Below are 18190 nucleotides of genomic sequence, written 5' to 3'. Positions count from 1 at the left end.
AAAAGAACAAGATACATGTATGCAGTTCTTTTGGACATGTTTGTGCACTTACAAAACAAGGATAATAATGACATGCACTATCACTAATAATGAAGCACAAATTGGTAGGAAAAGAGAATATTTAACATTTAAAATCCACACTCTAATGACTTATATAAAACACACAACTGGTATATATGCTTTGGAAGTTACTTAAAATATACAACTCACACACAATGATATGATAGCACTTAGAAGTGAAAATAAAATACTGAATAGACATTTATTTAGGAAGAACAACTGATGTGTCTTCCATTATCTTGAAACACACATGTATAAGCTCAATACTGAGTAGTAATTCTGACAGATTACTGATCTACAAGAGATTCTTCATATTCTTTCCCATCAAATAGCTTTCTTTTTACAACAGAATTTTGTTACAAACTGGAAATAACGCTTACACTACTGCGTATTGTTGCTGATCCTTTCAGAACTTTCTCCTGAAGCTTCTGCAACAATTAAAACATACCATATAGTGTTTGTACAGTAACACTTTTTATCAGTTCATTTTTTATTTACTTACTCTGGTGTATATTTCAGCCATGAGGCGATTGGTCCTCTTCTCTTCTTTCTTTCTCAACTCAGCCATACGCTGCTGACTTTCTGGGAGGAGCATGTACCTCCTGGCACAAGCTGATTTGCTTACTTTGGGAATGGACTTTTTTCTCATGGCTTCAAAATTAATCGAAGAAAAAGAAATTAAAAATCAAGATGTGTGAAAAGTTCAATACATTTTGAATTTTAGGTTTGAAGTTTCAAATTACCAGTTGGCCTGGCTCGAGACGCACAGCGCATTCTCCATTGTTGCTTTTGTCTAGCACACATTTTGTCACCTTCCAGTTCCATCAAACGTTTACGGCTCTGCTGCCGCAAACGTCTTAAATAAGACATTTCAGCAATACACCGTCTTCTCTTTTCAGCTGCATCAAGATACTTAGGGTGATTTTTCTCCAAATATTCCTAACAGAGCAACAAACAATGACAATTTTAGAATCAAGATGTCAACTACAATTTTGGAAAGCACAAGAGTTGTTTTAAATTCAATGGCTTCACATAAATAAAAAGGAACATGATTCATGTTTTACATTGAGTGCTCTATAATAGCTTACCTGTAATGTTGGCACACCGTTTTCATTGTCGCCTTCATCATGAATATCAAAGACAGATTCACTTTCATTGGCTGATTGGTTATTGTTATTCTTTTGTTGTTCCAAAGTGGGTACAGACACATTGCTGCTGGGAGTTTTACTTTCATTAGTCCTGAACACAAGGGTTTGACTTATATCCCCTGTGTCTTTGCTATCAGTTACAACTTTCTCTTTTCTCTTGTTGGATCGGGGAGCCCTGTGAACTTTTCTGGATGGATGTTGAAAGGAAGAGTACCTTGAATCACCATCAGGTGAAAACACACTGTCTACAGAGGAGTCTGTTACAGTGATGGACAAATGGCTTCGACCTGGGGCAGACCTCAACAGATTTGCAGCATCAGTTGGGGACTCAGATCCTGACAAAAGGCCTCGGCTACCCCTCTGGTTAGACTGAGAGGAACCTGCTGGGGATTGACCACTCCCAGCATACTTGCTTTTCTTTCTTTCTTGTGAGGACAAAGTTGGTTTAACTCCACGTGGCTTATGCATTGGTATTTTCACTGTCACCACTTCCATAGGAGGTTTAGCTTCTTTTTTCTCAGGGTACATTTGTGTTGAGGGATCCTCTTCAAACTGCAGGAAATAGGCAGTGTTTCTACTTTTCAACACTTCATGCACGTCATAAGGAGTCATTTTGCAAGGCATTGGTTTCCGTAGATCAAGTTCAAACTCCACCTGTCTATCCAAAGACGAAAATGGGGGAGATGCACGATATGTTCTTGGGGTGCTGGTAGGTTGTGAGCCACAACAGCATGAACGAGAGGCAGGCGCAGTTTGAGGCCGAGTTGGAATCTCAGATTGTTGGTTTTGATACACAAACGATGGAGCTTGCCTAGCAGGCGACGCACCACAAATGCAGCCTCCTCGAGAGCTTGAGGCAGGAGGGACTGCCTGTTGAGCTTGAGGAAAGGGGCCAGTATATGACTGAGCATCTCTTTGTTGAGGGGTTTTCTGATCTGCAGTTGAAGTTCCTATTGTTTTCTTATCCACCTCACTTTGCACTCCAATCGAGCTGCCCAATGAAACTGGAGCTTCCACACGAACATTCAATCTAGTTTGAGGGGTGCTTGCAGTATCAGGTGTCTTAAATTGACGGCTGAGGTAATCTTGTAAAAGGAGATCTTGTATTCTCCTATCCACATCATGCAGTCCCATTTGAGCTCGCTGCCTGCTTTCCGCAATGGACAGAAGCTTCTGACGAGTCTCGTAATCCATTGCTCTCTGCCGGGCAATCATATCATCCAGCTCACTGTGCTTTGAGGTGTGGAAAGGACTTTCATCATCTAGGTCTTGAGTTTTCAATACTCTCCCTCTTTCAGGATAAGAAGGCACATGATCTGATTGGCCTGGAGCTACTTTGACACGAATCTTGACCTCTGCTTCTTCTATCTGACCCAAATTACGGAGCTCTTTAACTTTGGAAGAAACAGCCTTAGAGACCGCCTTGGTTATGCTATCATCGCTGGGTTGTCTCAGCATAGGAACCCCGCGTAACTCTGATACATCGGCTATGTGCACTCTATCCCTTACAACTGAGCTCCTCAGCGATTCATGAGTAGAATCAACGTCCTGGTCAGATTCAATATGAACTCGGACCAGTCCACCACCCGACAGTGGCTGTGTGGAACCTGAAGGAATCTCGGCCACCACTCGAGAAACTAACTGGTGGGATGAACCAGCAGTACCCTTATTCAAAGGTCCAGCATTTTGGGGCTTGTCTCCAGGCGGCTGTTCTTTGGAACAACAACAATTCCGGGCTTGGGTTTTGGAAGAACCACATGAGCATGACTGGACCGTCTGATTTCTATCTTCTGCCTTAGTGGGGCTCAGACTGTCAAAGCGTGGAAGCCCCAATGAGCCACCAGGTCGATTAACCAATGCACTTCTAAGCCCTCCACCAGAAGGTGGGGCATTTCTCACATTGAGGTGGTTATGAGACGCACAGTTTTCACAGACCTGCTTTGAAGATGCATCAGAGGCCAAGTTTCTAGGTGGAGGCCCATAAGTTCCAACCTGTGGAGATCGTGTGCTAAAAGTTCTTCCATCGGGTCTTCCACAGTGACAATCAGAGCGCTTCTTCTGGATTGGTGCATCTGAAGTAGAAGGTGGTCCCAACTGCTGATCTGTATCACTGATACTAACGGACCGCCGCCTCGACTTCGGGGCAATATGAGGGCCAGAGCTGTGATCTGATTTTCTGTTAGATAAAGAGCATGAAGCATCTGTTATCTGATCAGCATCACTGATACTGACGGTCCTATGGGGATGACCATCCTGCTCTCCTGCACTGGCTACTTCAACTTCTTGCCAGTGGGAATCGTGAGAACTTCCAGTGTTGTTTGACAAGCCAAAACCAGCACTGGTATCACTCTCCAAGGATATCCACTGCTGGAGTCTGGAAGGTTTCAGGGCTGGAGAACGAGCCTCAGGAATATCAGGCCTGCAAAATAATTTTTGAAATAAATATTCATATCCTGTAGTAAATTTTGAGGTATTTTTTCCCCTAATTTTACTATCAAGTTATAAACTTACGAAGTGCAGTCAGCCATTTGCATAGTTTGCTTTATCCCAGTTAAAGGCATAGTGGTGAAATTAGTTTGGCATAAATTTGGATTCAGACTTTGTTTAAGAAATTCTTGTTTCTGTAGCAACCTGGAAACAATGCAGTTTGGAAATGCCATTGCTAAATTATTTTTGCCCAACAAAGGCACTTTACTGTGACAAGCAAAAAACAGCCGAAAAAAGGAGAACACAAATACATACTGCTTTAGGATTTTGAGGTGGTTGATTTCATTAGTGACCCAGGACAGCTGTTTTTGGGGATCATCCTTCAGCAGCATGGGATCCAGAGCATGTTCGGGAGGATGTGTTCCTATCAGACCAGCTAAGTGCTTTTCAGCATGAGAAGTACCTGTTAGAGAGGCAAAGACAATATAAACTTTGCTAGATTAAAAAAAAAATACCTTCTGTTGCTATTATGTCAAAAACATGCAAACAAGAATTATTTTATGCTCTTATTTCATCTAATAATAATAAAATACCTTTCTTTCTCATTTCAAAAAGTTTTTCTGATTGGGTGGTTGGCTTTAACCAATCTGCAGCTTTTTCTTGATTTAATTCAAACAGGGGGTTGGGTTTCACACTTATTTTGGACTGCTTCTGATTGTCTGAAGATCCACTCAATGAAATACTGCCACTTGTGCTGTCCCCATGAGAGCTCCACAAACTGGATGACTTACTTCCTGCAAAGTAACAGTAAAACTAAAATTATTTCTTTAAGTAAAAATAAATGATGTGAAGAAAACTAATTTAAATTAATCCTAACCACTGGCTAAAGTGCTCAAAGTCCTTGGGGCTTGAGGGTGATGAACAGGTTGATGTGTTGGTAATTTACGTCGAACATTGTGGACTCTTGCAGCTTGCTGCTTGGGCTCATCAGATTCCCCAGAAATCTCTTGTCTCTCTGATCCCACAGTTCTCTTAGCCCTGAGATTTCTGTCTTGCCTTTCATGATATTTGGTTCTCTGGGAAACAAAGCAACTTGCATTACCATCACAAAAAGAATATGATTACAAAATTAATAATACAATTTCTGAGAAAATTACCCTGGGAGAAAAAGGGGGGCGAGCTGCATGACTGGCTCTTTCTTTCTCAATAATATCCTCAACATATTCTGAAGTTACCAGTTTCTTAATTATCCTCCGTATGAGTTCACGTTTACATCGACGGCCCGCTGACTTATTTTCCATGACTCCCTTCAGCAAATTTACTCCTCTCTCCAAGTCCTGAACTAAGGTGTTCGATCCTGTTCTGGGGGAACCCCAAAGACGATCATCTTCTGTATCATGGCTGCTTGAGTCCACAACCTGAAAATTACATTTCAAATTTAATTTAAATAGACACATTGACTTAAAAAAAATACTACTACAGCACTGAAAAAAAGGAACGTACCTTCCTGTGCATTACCCTACTGATAGGCCTGACAGGTTCTGAATCAGTTTCTGTTGAGGTAGATATTCCAGGAGGTCTTTCATGTTTTCTAAGACCTGAGACAGAATTATTTTCGTATGCATGACCTGTAAGTTTCAATAATAAATAAAAATTAAATTTTTTGTTTGGTCCTGTTTACAGACTAAGAGAGCAATTATTTACCATATCACCCTAACATTTACCTGGTAAATATTCAAAACTATTTGCTCTTCCAGTTAGTGTGCTACCTCTGGGAACACTTTCATCATGGTGAGCATCTGAATGGAAGGCACTGCTTCCTGTACTTTCAACTATCGGGTTCTCAGAGTCTTGAGTTGACTCCTTGGTCTGAAGTTGGGTCTGGTTGCTATTGGTAGAAAACACTCTATCAGACCCATGGACAATATTTTGAGGTTGAGACCCTTCATTCGGCTGTCCACTAGATTGAATGTGACCACCTAAGACTGTTGAGCACAAAACTCCAAAGTGATGATGCAATCCACGCTTGTGATCCGTGTCACTGCAAACATGTGAATTACTACTGCTTGGCTTGGTCTCCACTGGATGAGGTGGAACGTTTCCTTTCTTTGCCACATCTTGCTGCGGAGCACCACCCATCCTTGATGACTGATTTGAATCTTGTGGTTCAGCTGGAGCAAATACTTTTCCTGACTCACTGACGGCCAATGACACAGAGTTTGGATCATGAGTCTCACAAGTTAGAGTTAACTCGTCTTGGCCTTGTTGAGGATGCTCTACAGAATCATTTTCCTCCCTCCCATCAGTTGCCAGGTCCTCTTCAGTTCCTACATGAACTAACGTAGCATCAGATCCAGACGAAATAGAGTGAGCAGCTACATTGCTTTCTGCATAGCTTCGACCCTTTGGCATTTCTTTGAAAAGTTTAGACCTGCGTGACTTAGACACAGCTATTGGGCTGTCCCCAGACAGGTCTGGATCACTTTGGCTTTTTAATAACTGATTTTCAGACCGCTTACTGATGCACTTTCTTAGATCTTGCATAGAATTGCTCAGTTGTCTATGGAAAGGAATGGTGGAGGCTGAAGAATATTCCTGGACATCTGGGCTCTTGGACTTTGGTAAAATTGGATGAACCACAGCTTCTTCCTCTTCCTGCTCCTCTTGTAGTGGTCCACTCAAACTCCGTGTTTCTGTACCATCTTTTTGGTGGGTGTAAAAGATAGGCGAGATTACACTTTTTGGGTCATTGACATGTTTGCGAAGTGCTTTAGCTATGGATGGAGCTTGACCGAGAGGCGTAGACTCAGCTGTTGGCTTGCCTACTGCACTTGGTGTTGGTTTCTCTTGCACTGACGAAGGAGGCATGGGGGGAGCAATGCCAGGGGAAGCAGGAACTGTGGTACCCTCAGGATCAAGTCTTAAATGCAAAGCGACGGAACAGCCTTGCGCTAATGCCATTCTTTCAATGGTGCAGAGGCCAGAAGTTGAGGCACCTGGATTGGGAGAGCCATACATTTGGTTGTAACCCACATCAGCTCCACTGTCCCACTCTAACCGTCGACTGGATGTCACACTAGATGAAGGAGAAACACGCCCTCCAGCACAACTGTCAGATAAGCCTTGTTCTCCCTCAGAGGTAAGCTGATGGCATGTAGCAGACGAAGCATCATGGTCGGCTGGTTCAAAGTAGTCATCATTACTATGAGGCACGCCACTTGCAACATTGCTTGAATCAAAATATGAACTTTTAGGATGAGAAAATCCCCTAGCAGTGTCTCTTGAGTCAATCTGCTCTGAGCCAGTGCTGCTGGACAACTGCAGACTATCGTCATTGGGTCTTCTTTTCTCTAAAGAACGGCTATGATCGTCCAAACAGTCAAAGTTGATGAATGGAGGTTTGTCGGCAGAAGATGCAGCTTGGCCAACAAGAGGGGGCCTAACCCACTTCTTCCTCTCCCGAGGTGCTGTGTCACCATTGCTACTTGAAGTACTCAAGGCTCCTGAACTTCCCGGATGTGACTTTGAAACAGGCGATTTCTCCTGCCCTATGACGTCCCTCTCACACCTAACATTAATGTTAGCTGGGACAGACCGTTTTTTAGGGAATGCTGCAGAAGTTGCCTTCTTCTGGTCCTCAGATCCATCACCTTGGTTATCTTCACTTCCTTTTAAATGTCTAAAACTGGGTCCGATCTCAGCAGCGCTTGAGAAAAATCCATCATGTTCGGCTGGCATTCTACTCTGCAAGGTACAATTTTGTGATGAATGATTGGAACTGTGGCAGAGTACACACTGCGTTCGATTCATCACTGGAGATTTGCTCCTCTCTCTGGTGGCTCTGCTATGAGCAGGGTCTGCAGCATTTACATCCATCGAAGCTTCATTGGCATCGAGGTAGGCAGATCTAGCCAGGTTTGTCAATGGTTTTCGTTTGGAATATCGCTGAAAAGCTCCCGCAGTATCTTCAACATAAACTGTAAATGGCTGCCTTGCGTTGCTGTTGGAAGGCTGCAAAGCTGAGCGAATGGAGGTATGTGGCTGTTCTCCATACCTCGGTACAGTAACAGCACTTCGATCAACTAGGTAGGGGTCTTCAAATCGGTCTTGCACATTGCTTGGCAAGAATTGAGGACTTTCTCTTGAGGGGTAAGTTTTGGCCAAAGGAGAGTTCTTGACAAGATTTTCATAATACTCATGTATTCTGTCAGACAAATTATGGGTTCGGTTTTGGCTCAACTGAGGCTGATGAGTAGCTGGTGGAATCGTTTCGCTGAGAAACAGACGATTTGGACGACGGGTTGGCAAGTTCTCATGGTCTTGGCCCACTCTTTTGGTATGAGGTTTGGTTGCCTTGGGGTCCATGGTTTATGACTGTACAAGGATAAAAATAGGAAGATCAGAGACATGTCACGAAATATAACCAACGATAGTTGAAAATCTTCTAGCATTTGCGACAGAACAAATGTTAACAAGAAACTAAGTTCCTGGACTAGAAATGACGCATCTTAGTATTCGCTTGACGCGTGCTTTTCGTGACTAAAATTACAATGTTGTGAGTTTGGAAAACCTCCAGTAAGTCAAATCACATACCTATGTCATTCAAAGAAGCTCACAAATACACAAACAATGTAACCTAACGTCCCAAACCTTCATTTTCTTGCTTCAAATTCAAAACTGTTTGTGGACAAACGGCGACATTTGAGTATGGGATTATTGAGATTCATATTGCAGTAAGTAGCTTTGTATGAAAAATAAAATCGAGTAGAATTCGGAAACGAAAACGAAACCAACAAACCTGGACAATATGACTAAGACTTGCAACAGTAGCCTAAACAAACAGATAAGCTTAACTTTATTCATTCGACGTTTTGATAACTTGAAAGAGGCCAACCCATTATGGAAATAAAGTCAAAATTGATCCATGATGAAAAATTGCTAATGAAGATAATAGGTAACACAACAAAGTTAAAAGTTCACCTTGCTCGTTGTTTTTTCACGTTTTTACGTTGAAATTTGTTGAAATAAATGATCTTTGCATTCCTTGTGAGCGTTTATGATTGCATTAGCATACTTCAAAAGCACTGCCAATGCTTATGGAAACTCAGAAATGAGATGACGGTGTTCTCTATAACAACAAAGACAAAACTACAGAGCCAACAATAACAAGGATAACAAAAAGAGTTGCATGGTCGGTGACTTTTTGCAGTGGTTATGTGAAATGACAAAATTATCGAAGTTTCCCTTTTAGATGTGCTTACATCTTCCATTTTGAGAATACCGTTACTGTTGCCCGTTGTGCAATGCTGTTACGTATTTTGATATGTGATTTACCCTTTCCAATGGTTTGAAATCAGATGTGAAAATGGCTCTTGACGCTAGCAGCGAACTTTACATATTGCCGTTCAAGCCTCCAAATGAGAGCAGATTCCACAATTTGTGCAAGAATGGGAGCGTCGTGGGATCTAGCAGCGATGTTTCCAACGACCTGCTGGAAATTCGAATAACCGAGATACCTCAAGACCTTGACGGCGAAACGATGCTGCATAGCAGAGACATCACTGGAACTTCCAACGACTTTGGGGCAGTCATGAAGCACCAAGAAATAGACTTTGAAAGCTTGAATCAGATCTTATGCAAAGATGTTGTTTTTATGTCATCAAACTCAGATGACTCAAAACTTATCACTGGATCTGATGTTACCATGTTCAGTGAGGTTAAAACTCTTAGTTCCGTTCCAGTCATCATGTTTTCGAAGGACGATTCTGACCATGATATTGTTTCACATTCTGAACTGTTGCCAGAGGACACTTGTCACTTTAGTACAGATAAAGATGACGATTACATTGTTTTTAAAGATGACACTGATGTTCTTGGTGCAGTTGAAGTTTTGGGGGTTGACACTATGGAGAGCATCAATGAGGTTTGGATTCCCGATCAAGAGCAACTGCCTGAAGTTGGGTTAGATATGTGTGAATCTATCGGACCTCAGCCCAGCGGCACTCATTTGGTCCCTGTCAAACTAGAAAACAATGTAGTTTTCATTGATGCAGCTCCTTCCAATAATGTAACTAAACCTGAAACACGCGCCCAAGTGTCACGTACTAGAAGAAAATCCATAGAAACGTCATCCCAAGATAGACCAAGTGTCATCTCAATTGCATTTCCAAATGCTGAAAAACTAAATTTAAATCTTCGACAAACATCTGCAAGAACCAAACGCAATTCTCATCCTGATTCAATCCTTAATCAAGTTACTGCTCAAGTTCAGATGCCCAGCAGCAAGTCTCCTGGAAACCAAGCACCTGTACAGCCCACTCCTTCAGCTCACTCTCGTAGTGTCTTGAAAACGTCGCTAGCTAAGAAAGGAGCTAAATATTCTGCAGTAAAACCTAAAGGATCAGGCAGGCAAGTTTTAAAAGAAGACCATTTTATTTCCTTAATAAATCAAAGCTCTAAGCAAATAAACCAAAATGTGCATCTTATGAAGAAACCAGGATCCAAAGTTGTCAAGGGCAATTTGTCTAAATCCCAATCTTTGGCAGTAGTGGCCATATCCTCTGATAAATCTAAAGACCTCACAGAAATTGTTGTGAGTACTGCCAAAGGAGATCAAATATTCAAAGGAAAGACTAGTGAGCTGATAAACGCCACCCCAAATCTTTGGTGTACCAGTTCAGGGAAAAAATGTGAAGAAACAGGTGACCACAATTCCTTAGAAGAGGAGGAGCTTTTGGAATATCAACCAGTGACTGATGCCTTACAGAAACTTGGAGTCCCTACATTAAGCTGGGTACAGAATAAACCGGAAGATCAAAAGCTGTGGTACTGTCCTGAAAAAAGCTGCAAGAAACTTTTTCCTGTATTAAACCAACTGAAGGTTCATATACTGGGTCATTATGGCGTTCGTCCCTATAAGGTAATATTCTTCAATTGCATTATATCTTTACATCTGTCTAACATCTGTTAAATTTTTCGGTTTTCTTTTTGCAGTGTGATTTCCCCAACTGTCAATGGGCATTTTACACCCACTTCAAGCTGAAAAGGCACAAAGAGACTCATTTGCAAAGGAAGGATTTCAAGGTAGCCTACCAGTGGTCATCCTCACATAAAAGCTTACAAAGAGTTCTTTTTTCCTAAATTGTAAATTATAATCTTATATCATCTTTTACAGTGCTCTGTGCCAGAATGCGGCCGTTCATTCACTACAATATATAATCTGAAGACTCATCAGAAACTCCACAAGAGGCCTGCAGAAATAATGTGTCCAGTGAAAGACTGCAATGAATTCTTTCAAACTCGGCGTAGCTTAGAATTTCATCTGAAAGAACATGGCTCAGATCATGCACCTTATGTGTAAGGAATTAAATTATGATTTAGAAAGAAAACTTTTATCTAAATGGTATTCTGTATTTACTTACAAATTTCTGTACGTGCCTCTTCAGGTGTCCTTATGCGTCATGCCAGAAGAGGTATTACACTGTGAATTCAGTCAACTCTCACATCAGAAGCCACCAGCATAAAGATGATGAAATTAGATGCCAATGGTCTGGCTGTACGAAGGTTTTTACCAAACCATGCAGATTAAGGGCCCATATGCGCACACACACAGGAGATAAACCATACTTGTGCACACATCCAGTAAGTTATCTCATGACAAAAAGAAAATTGCTTACAAAATCAAGATTTTATTATTCCTTTTATTTACTTTCAGGGCTGTACATGGGCTTTTACTAGCTCAAGTAAACTGCGACGGCATCAATTCAAACATACAAACGTGCGCAATTTCCAATGTCCTATTGAAGGATGTGGGAAAATGTTCATGCGCTCAGAGCACCTTAAGGAACATGCTTTAACACATTCATCCGAACGTACTTTTCAGTGTCCTCATCCAAGTAAGTATAATGTCTGGGTGTACATGGTATCTGTTTGTTTGTCAACGATTATTGATTTTTCTTTCTGTTGTAGATTGTAATATGAAATTTTCAGCAAAAAGCAGTTTGTATGTTCATTCTAAAAAGCACCGAGCCAAAGTTCATGCTGTTCCCAACGACACACTCACTGAAGCAATTACCTCCATACCTGTGAAAGTTATTCAAAGTACTGGAAAGATCTGCACTGAAAGCAGTGTTAGCAGCGTGCCAGAAATGAACATGGAGGACCATGTTGTCATTCAAAGCTTGCCCTGTGAAAACACTGTCCAACCAGGTGTGTTATCTGTTAATAACATTTTGTATTTTACATCCTTGAAACAAAAGGGAAAGACAAATATTTCCACGTTTTTAATATGCATCACTCAACTTTGATCTCATAGATATTCCTGAAGGGACACAAACCTTGGACCTGATTCCTTTGCTGTCAGAAGATGAGGCTCTTGTTGCTGAACTAGTTGGTATGGAACCTGTTACATTTGAACACAATGCCTCTGCATCTCTAAGTAAGACATGAATAATATTTTAGTAGGGATGTGGTTTCAGAATGGATTCATTTTGTTTTCATGATTGTTTTCTTTTCTCATCATAGGGTCTGAAGATACCAGTAATATATCACCTGAAGTCATGGAGAATTCTTCAATTGTTTTAAATACTTTACCAGGCTATGTAGATGATCCAGGTATAACAAACTGCAAAATGCCTGCACTTGCCTATGGTTCAGGTTTTGTTTCTTTATTCAAAAACATTGACTTATTGTGACAGGTACTCCAAACCACATGTCCCAAGTCTTGATCTGTACCCAGGAGCCAGAGGAAAATTTGAGTGATGCTGTGGAACAAGATGAGGTATGTTTACAAGTTTCGTGGATGTACTTTTGTTGTAATATTTTCTATTCAACTCCCTACTTACAATGTGTTTCTATTTCAGGAAATAAGTCACGTTTTACATCCTGAGTCAGCCCGTAGCTCAATCACAATCCACAGTTGGACGAAGTTCAAGAAGGTGCGTCAAAGTCAGTCAATCAGAACTCCAAGGCAGCCTAAGCGGCCACCACAGCAAACAAGGAAGCCTTCGTTGAGGCTCCATGCTGTTGAGATTGATAAATCGCCACTCTCAGGAACCAAACAAGACGGTACTACAAATCACGCTTCTCACTGTGCATATTTGAATTGCAACAATGTTATTTAAAGATTGTCTTATTTGATTTCAGGACTCTCCAACGGGCGGGCCCCTTTGGATGTTGTACTCAGTGCTGGTTACTTAGGATCTGGTCAAGATAGTATAGCTCACCTCTTATTGCCTGTAATTATATCACCTCCTATTTTTCAAAAACCTCTTTTTGTTTTAAAATACAGTATTTACTACTAATTGTGTTTTCCTTTTAAATTACAGGATGATTTAGCGACTACAAGTGACTTGTACAGCTCGGAGGATGGAATTTTAAGTATGGATTCAAGCTTTGCACCATCAACCATAAATCTCAGAGATTTGGAGTGAAACTGTTAGTGCTCTGTCGGAAGCCAAACTCAAATTTTTTGTGTCTTTCTTCTTTTGTCTGTATTTGAAATAACATTTTTCAGGCTTCTCTTGCTGTGCTTTGTCAAGATTGAAGCTCACTTTTGATGCTGTGATATTAAGGAAGTTACGTACTTTAAGATGAGTTATCCTTGTAACCTGTGGTGCTATCACCTTCTGATTCTGAATGATCTGCGTGTTGCTCTTGTAGCAGCTGCATCTTTGTTTCATTCCTAACTTTACGCCACTGTTTCCTGTACTATTCTGACCAAAGATTATGAGTAGGCATGTATTCATAAATGCTTTGAAATGATGCTGCTTTTGTTTTGTAGTTTTGTTATCATGTTTCTCAACTATTTATCGTGATTTATGGTTTATAGATTGTTTATCTAGTCATTGTTTAAGCAATGTATATGAGTTCTGGGAGGATCTGTAATTAATTAATTTCTTTAAATGTTTTAATGTTTTGTAAAATGCCACATGTTCAAATATTTTAATATTTTCTTTATTGTGTAACATGCACTAGGTATTTTGTGATGTTTTTGTGTCAAAGATTCTACTTTCTCTATGTGCTAAAAAAAGGTTTGTTTCTTCAACACACTGACTATCTTCACAGTTAGTTTGATGCTTGTTTGGAATTGCAGAGGCCCTTCATGTTTCATGAATTTGAACAAACCTTATTCAAAACTGTTCAAAACAGTAGTTCTCTTAATCACTCAACTTTACTTAAGTCTTTTTGAAAAATTATCACACTTCATTTTAAAATCAACTTGTCAAACCATCAACATAATTTGTAATAGAAACACAAATTTTAAATGTCCACTCAAAAAAAAATGCTGCTTGAAAATGCATGTAGAACTGTTACACAAACTGCTGTGTTTTTGAAACAATTATTATCAACTGTCTATATTTTAATGGAAATTGATGATTTTCCAGTACATATGATACTGATGTTTACTGTATTTATTTTTTATATCACTGTATGTTTACTTGTGAAACACTAGTTGTTGTAAGCCTGAAGTTCAAAACATTTTTGTATGCCTTACAATATTTCCTTGTTGGTTCAAGAAATAAATGAAAAGTTATTTCAAAAGAATTGAATGGAGGACTAATTGATGAAAACACCCCATGTCCCTGGAAAAGATTGTGGAGGGGAAGACCTGCTGGCTGATTCCGACGAAGTCCGTCTCTCTCGCACTCCTGGGGCGTTTTGTACGGGTGCGAGAGAGACAGACACGAAGCATCCTGCCGCCTCTTGTAATCGCCTCTTGCCGAGCCCCACTTTAATTATGGAGGCTTATTCTATTGCGAGGAAACACCGCGCTGTGCTGGCCGTGCTGCAGCGCGCGCTGAGACTCAGACTGGGGCCCACTAACGGCCAATTGCCGCTAATTGGGCTCATTGCGCGCTCTGTCTCCCTCGCACCGGTAGCGGGGCGCCTCGTGAGTACGAGAGAGGCAGTGCGACGAAAGACGAAAGCAGTGCGAGAGAGACAGGGACTCTCTGAACCAGTCTGCAGACCCGCCCCCAGAACGGCGTTGCGTAGTCAATGACCAGCCGAGAGTCCGGGGTTCGGCCGTGTCCTTTGGCGCCTTTGGCCGTTCACCGCGGCGGGGCTGCTTCACTCCTTCCGCCCCCGAGAGAGATAGAGATAGAGGCCCCACGGAGGTCGTTAGCACTCGGACCCCACGCCGCCCCGCTACGCACTGCTGCAGGCTGGCTCCACACAGTGCTTCTTCGCTCTCTCTGTCTCTCTCGCGCTCGGCGCTCGCCTGGCGCCCTTCCCGGGGCGAGAGAGACGACCAAGCACTGTTCGGAGTGTGCTGGACCAGGCCGCGTCCGTCGGCCTCCACTTGTCCAGACTGGAGACTGATTCCGAGAGTCGTTCTGTCTCTCTCGCACCTACACGGGACGCCCCGTGAGTGCGAGAGAGACAGAGCGACGGAAAGCACTCTCGGAGTCGGCCTGCTGGAGGGACTGGACGGAGGACGCGCCACCGTAATTCCATTATCGAGCGCTACTCTGTCACATTATCCCGCGGTGCCGGAGTCCGTGCCGACCGGGCCGGCCAGTGGATAGGCAGCCGCAGGGCCATCGCTCTGTCTCCGTTCCTCTCCCGGAGTCCCGGAGATTTGTGGCCGGGAAATCCCCGCGTCACCGCGACTTGACTTGAAGAGGGAAGAGAAGGAACCGCCCGGAGGGTAGGCAGCCCAGCCCGCGCGCGGATGGGCCGCTTCGCCTAGGGGCAGCACAAGGCCGAAGCACGCCGTGCAGGCCGTGCAGGGGGCGCGCTAAAATTGCCAATTGGCGTAATCGAACGAAAGGAGCCAGTTATTGATGCTCTCCCCGTCCCGCCGACGGGAGGGGAGGGGAGGCAAGTGCCGCTCCTCCACGCGGCAGGGCCGGCAGCCGACACACTTACACACTTACACTCGCGTCGCTGCGCTTTTGCGGACCGTTTTCTTCGCCATGAACACGTCGCGAGGGAGGGAGCGCCAGAACAAGGAGCGCAGGCAAGCTGCAGGCTGACCTCGGTACCTCGGTACGTACACACTGTGGGGAGGACTGTGTCGTGTCATGCATGCATCGCGTCGCGTCGCCCGAAGCTTCGACGAAGCCACCCCGCCCCAGCGCGCCCCACCGCGCCCCGGCCTCGGCCCACACCGCTCGGATGAATGTTTGATGTCGCGGGGCGGGGCGGGGCGGGCCCGCCTTGCCCGCACACCGTACAGGCCGTGCCGTCCAGTGATTCCAGCGGCCGCAATGAGGGCCTGCACGGCCTGCACGAGCTCCAGGATGATGTCAGCGGCGGCGCCGGAGTTGAACGTATCGTCCCCAAGTGGAGCAACAAACTGGCGCAGCCCATTTACCGGGCCGGAGCGGCACGCCTGTGCGGCCTGGGCACGCCGGTACGGCCCCCAAGTGTGCTGCTAGCTGTGCCGGCTCCCCGTGATCACCTCGCCCGCGCCCGCCTGCGAGAGCGAGAGAGCGAGATGGAGCGACTCAATTACCTAATTGATAGACGCACCGCGCCCCTCGCCGCCGTGCACGGCGTCGCGGCTGTCGGCGGCAACACACGTCGAGAATTAACCTCAGCTTGTCGTCCTGGAGGAGGAGCCACGCCGCGCTGGCCGCGCTCGCGGGGCACGGCGTCCCAGTCATCGTTTTGCTGGGTATGCACACTGATTCCGAGAGTCGTTCTCGTCGTTCTGCCTCTCTCGCACCTGCGCGGGGCGCCCACGAGTGCGAGAGAGACAGAGCGACGTCAGTGTGCCGGCCGGATAAATCACGGCTCTAATTACGCGGTGTCGTCCCCGTCGCACCGCTGCGGTGGCTGGCTGGGGCTGCTCGGGGCCTCGGCGTCGACCGGGGCGCAGGCACACCGACGCAAAAACACGGTGAAGAACGTGTGCGGCTTCGCGGCTTGGTGGGGGCGTGGGGGCGTGGGGGGCGTGGGGGGCTGGGGCGGCGAGAAAGTTGTGGACGGGCGACGCGGGCCGCGGGCGTGGTTTGCAGCGGTTTGCAGGTGGGCCGCCGCCTTGCCGCGCTGCTTGTGGATTAAGCGGCGCGTTGTTTGGCGCGGCGGAGGCTCGTCTTGCAGCGTCGTGCCTTTCCCTCGTTTTTTACCACTTTTCCTCTTTTCTCCCGCAAGAAGCATCGCCTCTCTCTCTCCCTCTCTCCCCTCCCCCTGGGGGCCCCCGCGTCCCCGGCACGGATCAGCCCCTCTCGGCGGGCGGGGCGGGGCGAGGGGCAAACAGATTTACGGCGGGAACAACACCCGACTTAATACGTAATGTTCATGAGGCAGAGGAACGTGCAGCGCAACAAACTGTCCAAACAGCGCTACGGCGGCGCCGCTACCACGCCGCTCCATCCCCGATGTGTTTCCCGCCGAGCCGAGCGCCGCGCTGGCCGGATGGGATGGATTGAGCGATTCTCTTCTCCTCCATGCTCCCCGTCTTGGAGGCCTTCTTCGAGTTCCAGGCCGTGTCCAGGGCCTCCCAGCAGACTGATTCCGAGAGGCGTTTCCGTCGCTCTGTCTCTCTCGCACTCACGCGGCGTCCGGTGTAGCTGCGAGAGAGACAGAGCGACGGAAACGACTCTCGGAATCACAGTGTGCAGGACGGCCGCCTCGGCGGGATTGTCTGCAGCATCAGGGCCGAGGCAGGACAGCAGGGCTACCAACTTACCGCACCAATCTGCCTTAATTCTTAATTTGGAAGTCGTTACCCAGAAGCATTAGCAGGCGGCGCCGAGTTTTCAAGGAGGAAAAAAATGATATAAATGAGCGCGCCGCGGAGGCGTGGGTTCCTCAACGCTCCGTCCTCGGCGGCCATGGCAGGGCTCGGACGGTAACGCGGAAGCAGTGTGCTCTGCCCTGCAGACAGACGACGTGAAGGTGTAGCGGAGGTCGTCGATGACTGAGCGAGGCCGCCACTGCGCTGGAGGAGGCTAGGAGCACTTTCACGCAGCCAGTCACACACACACACACAAACGTGCCTGCCGCATCAGGGCCGTCCAGGGGCCGGAGTGCCGGAGCCCGCACCAGATTCTATTAGGTCAAAAAACATTGCCCCCTCCCCCTTTTCCGCCGGTCGGATTTGCCCGATTTTAACGGCACTTTAATTCAATCTTAGATAATCCAAAATTCATGACGGCCATAATACTGTCTCGCGTCTCGGGCCGATGATATATTGGGGCGGCCGCAGATTGCACGGGACGGCGCGGCCTGGCCAGGCAGGCCAGGCTCGGCGCGCATCGCCACGGCCCGGTCGGACAGCCGGCCAGGCTGGGGCCGTGCTTGCCGTGCCCTGCCGCGGGGCCGTGTGGGCCGGGCCGCCGGGCAGGGCTTGCTGGGGGTGACGCTGGCCCCGCCCTCTATACCCCCTCCGCCATCACCACCATCACCATCACCCGGGAAGCCGCAGCAGGCAGCCTTTAATTGGCGGGGATAATCAATTTGCCTTGCGCCCGGCTGTGCCTCGGATCGTCCTCCAAGGACCCACACTGCCACACACGCACACACACATGCGCGCACACACATACACACACACACACCACACACACACACTGGCGCGCACTCCTTACCTGTCCGATCCACTGCGG

The 18190-nt window shown here is 45.7% G+C and overlaps 2 protein-coding genes across 6 annotated transcripts; one reads left to right on the top strand and one right to left on the bottom strand.

The window, feature by feature from the left end:
* Positions 1–403: 403 nt before the first annotated feature.
* On the bottom strand, positions 404–8639 carry LOC117642031. Of its 4 annotated transcripts, none has more exons than XM_034379811.1 (12): positions 8616–8639; positions 5360–8009; positions 5139–5263; positions 4793–5053; positions 4513–4711; positions 4229–4429; positions 3951–4098; positions 3720–3839; positions 1149–3627; positions 804–999; positions 563–711; positions 404–488 (listed from the first exon to the last, which is right to left on the bottom strand). In XM_034379811.1, the coding sequence occupies exons 2-12, from the start codon at positions 7998–8000 to the stop codon at positions 417–419; spliced, it is 6591 nt and encodes a 2196-aa protein (XP_034235702.1). In that variant the 5' UTR covers positions 8001–8009; positions 8616–8639; the 3' UTR covers positions 404–416. The 4 variants fall into 4 exon arrangements, with proteins under 4 accessions (XP_034235702.1, XP_034235700.1, XP_034235701.1 ...); XM_034379809.1 differs by lacking the exon at positions 8616–8639 and adding an exon at positions 8434–8562; XM_034379810.1 differs by lacking the exon at positions 8616–8639 and adding an exon at positions 8286–8346.
* A 141-nt stretch (positions 8640–8780) lies between these two features.
* Positions 8781–13586, top strand: LOC117642032. 2 transcript variants are annotated; one of them, XM_034379813.1, is made up of 13 exons: positions 8781–10554; positions 10629–10718; positions 10810–10991; positions 11081–11276; positions 11350–11530; positions 11604–11843; positions 11950–12072; positions 12159–12248; positions 12332–12414; positions 12497–12701; positions 12780–12871; positions 12962–13070; positions 13150–13586. In XM_034379813.1, exons 1-12 carry the CDS (start codon positions 9001–9003, stop codon positions 13064–13066), a joined length of 3141 nt encoding a protein of 1046 aa, XP_034235704.1. In that variant the 5' UTR covers positions 8781–9000; the 3' UTR covers positions 13067–13070; positions 13150–13586. The 2 variants fall into 2 exon arrangements, with proteins under 2 accessions (XP_034235704.1, XP_034235703.1); XM_034379812.1 differs by having other exon boundaries at positions 12962–13586.
* The last annotated feature ends 4604 nt before the right edge of the window (positions 13587–18190 follow it).

The sequence above is a fragment of the Thrips palmi genome, unplaced genomic scaffold (genome assembly GCF_012932325.1).
Source record: "Thrips palmi isolate BJ-2018 unplaced genomic scaffold, TpBJ-2018v1 HiC_scaffold_16, whole genome shotgun sequence".
NCBI classification, from domain to species: Eukaryota; Metazoa; Arthropoda; class Insecta; order Thysanoptera; family Thripidae; genus Thrips; species Thrips palmi.
Note: the sequence above shows the minus strand (reverse complement) of the source record. Positions and strands in the feature narration are given on the sequence as shown.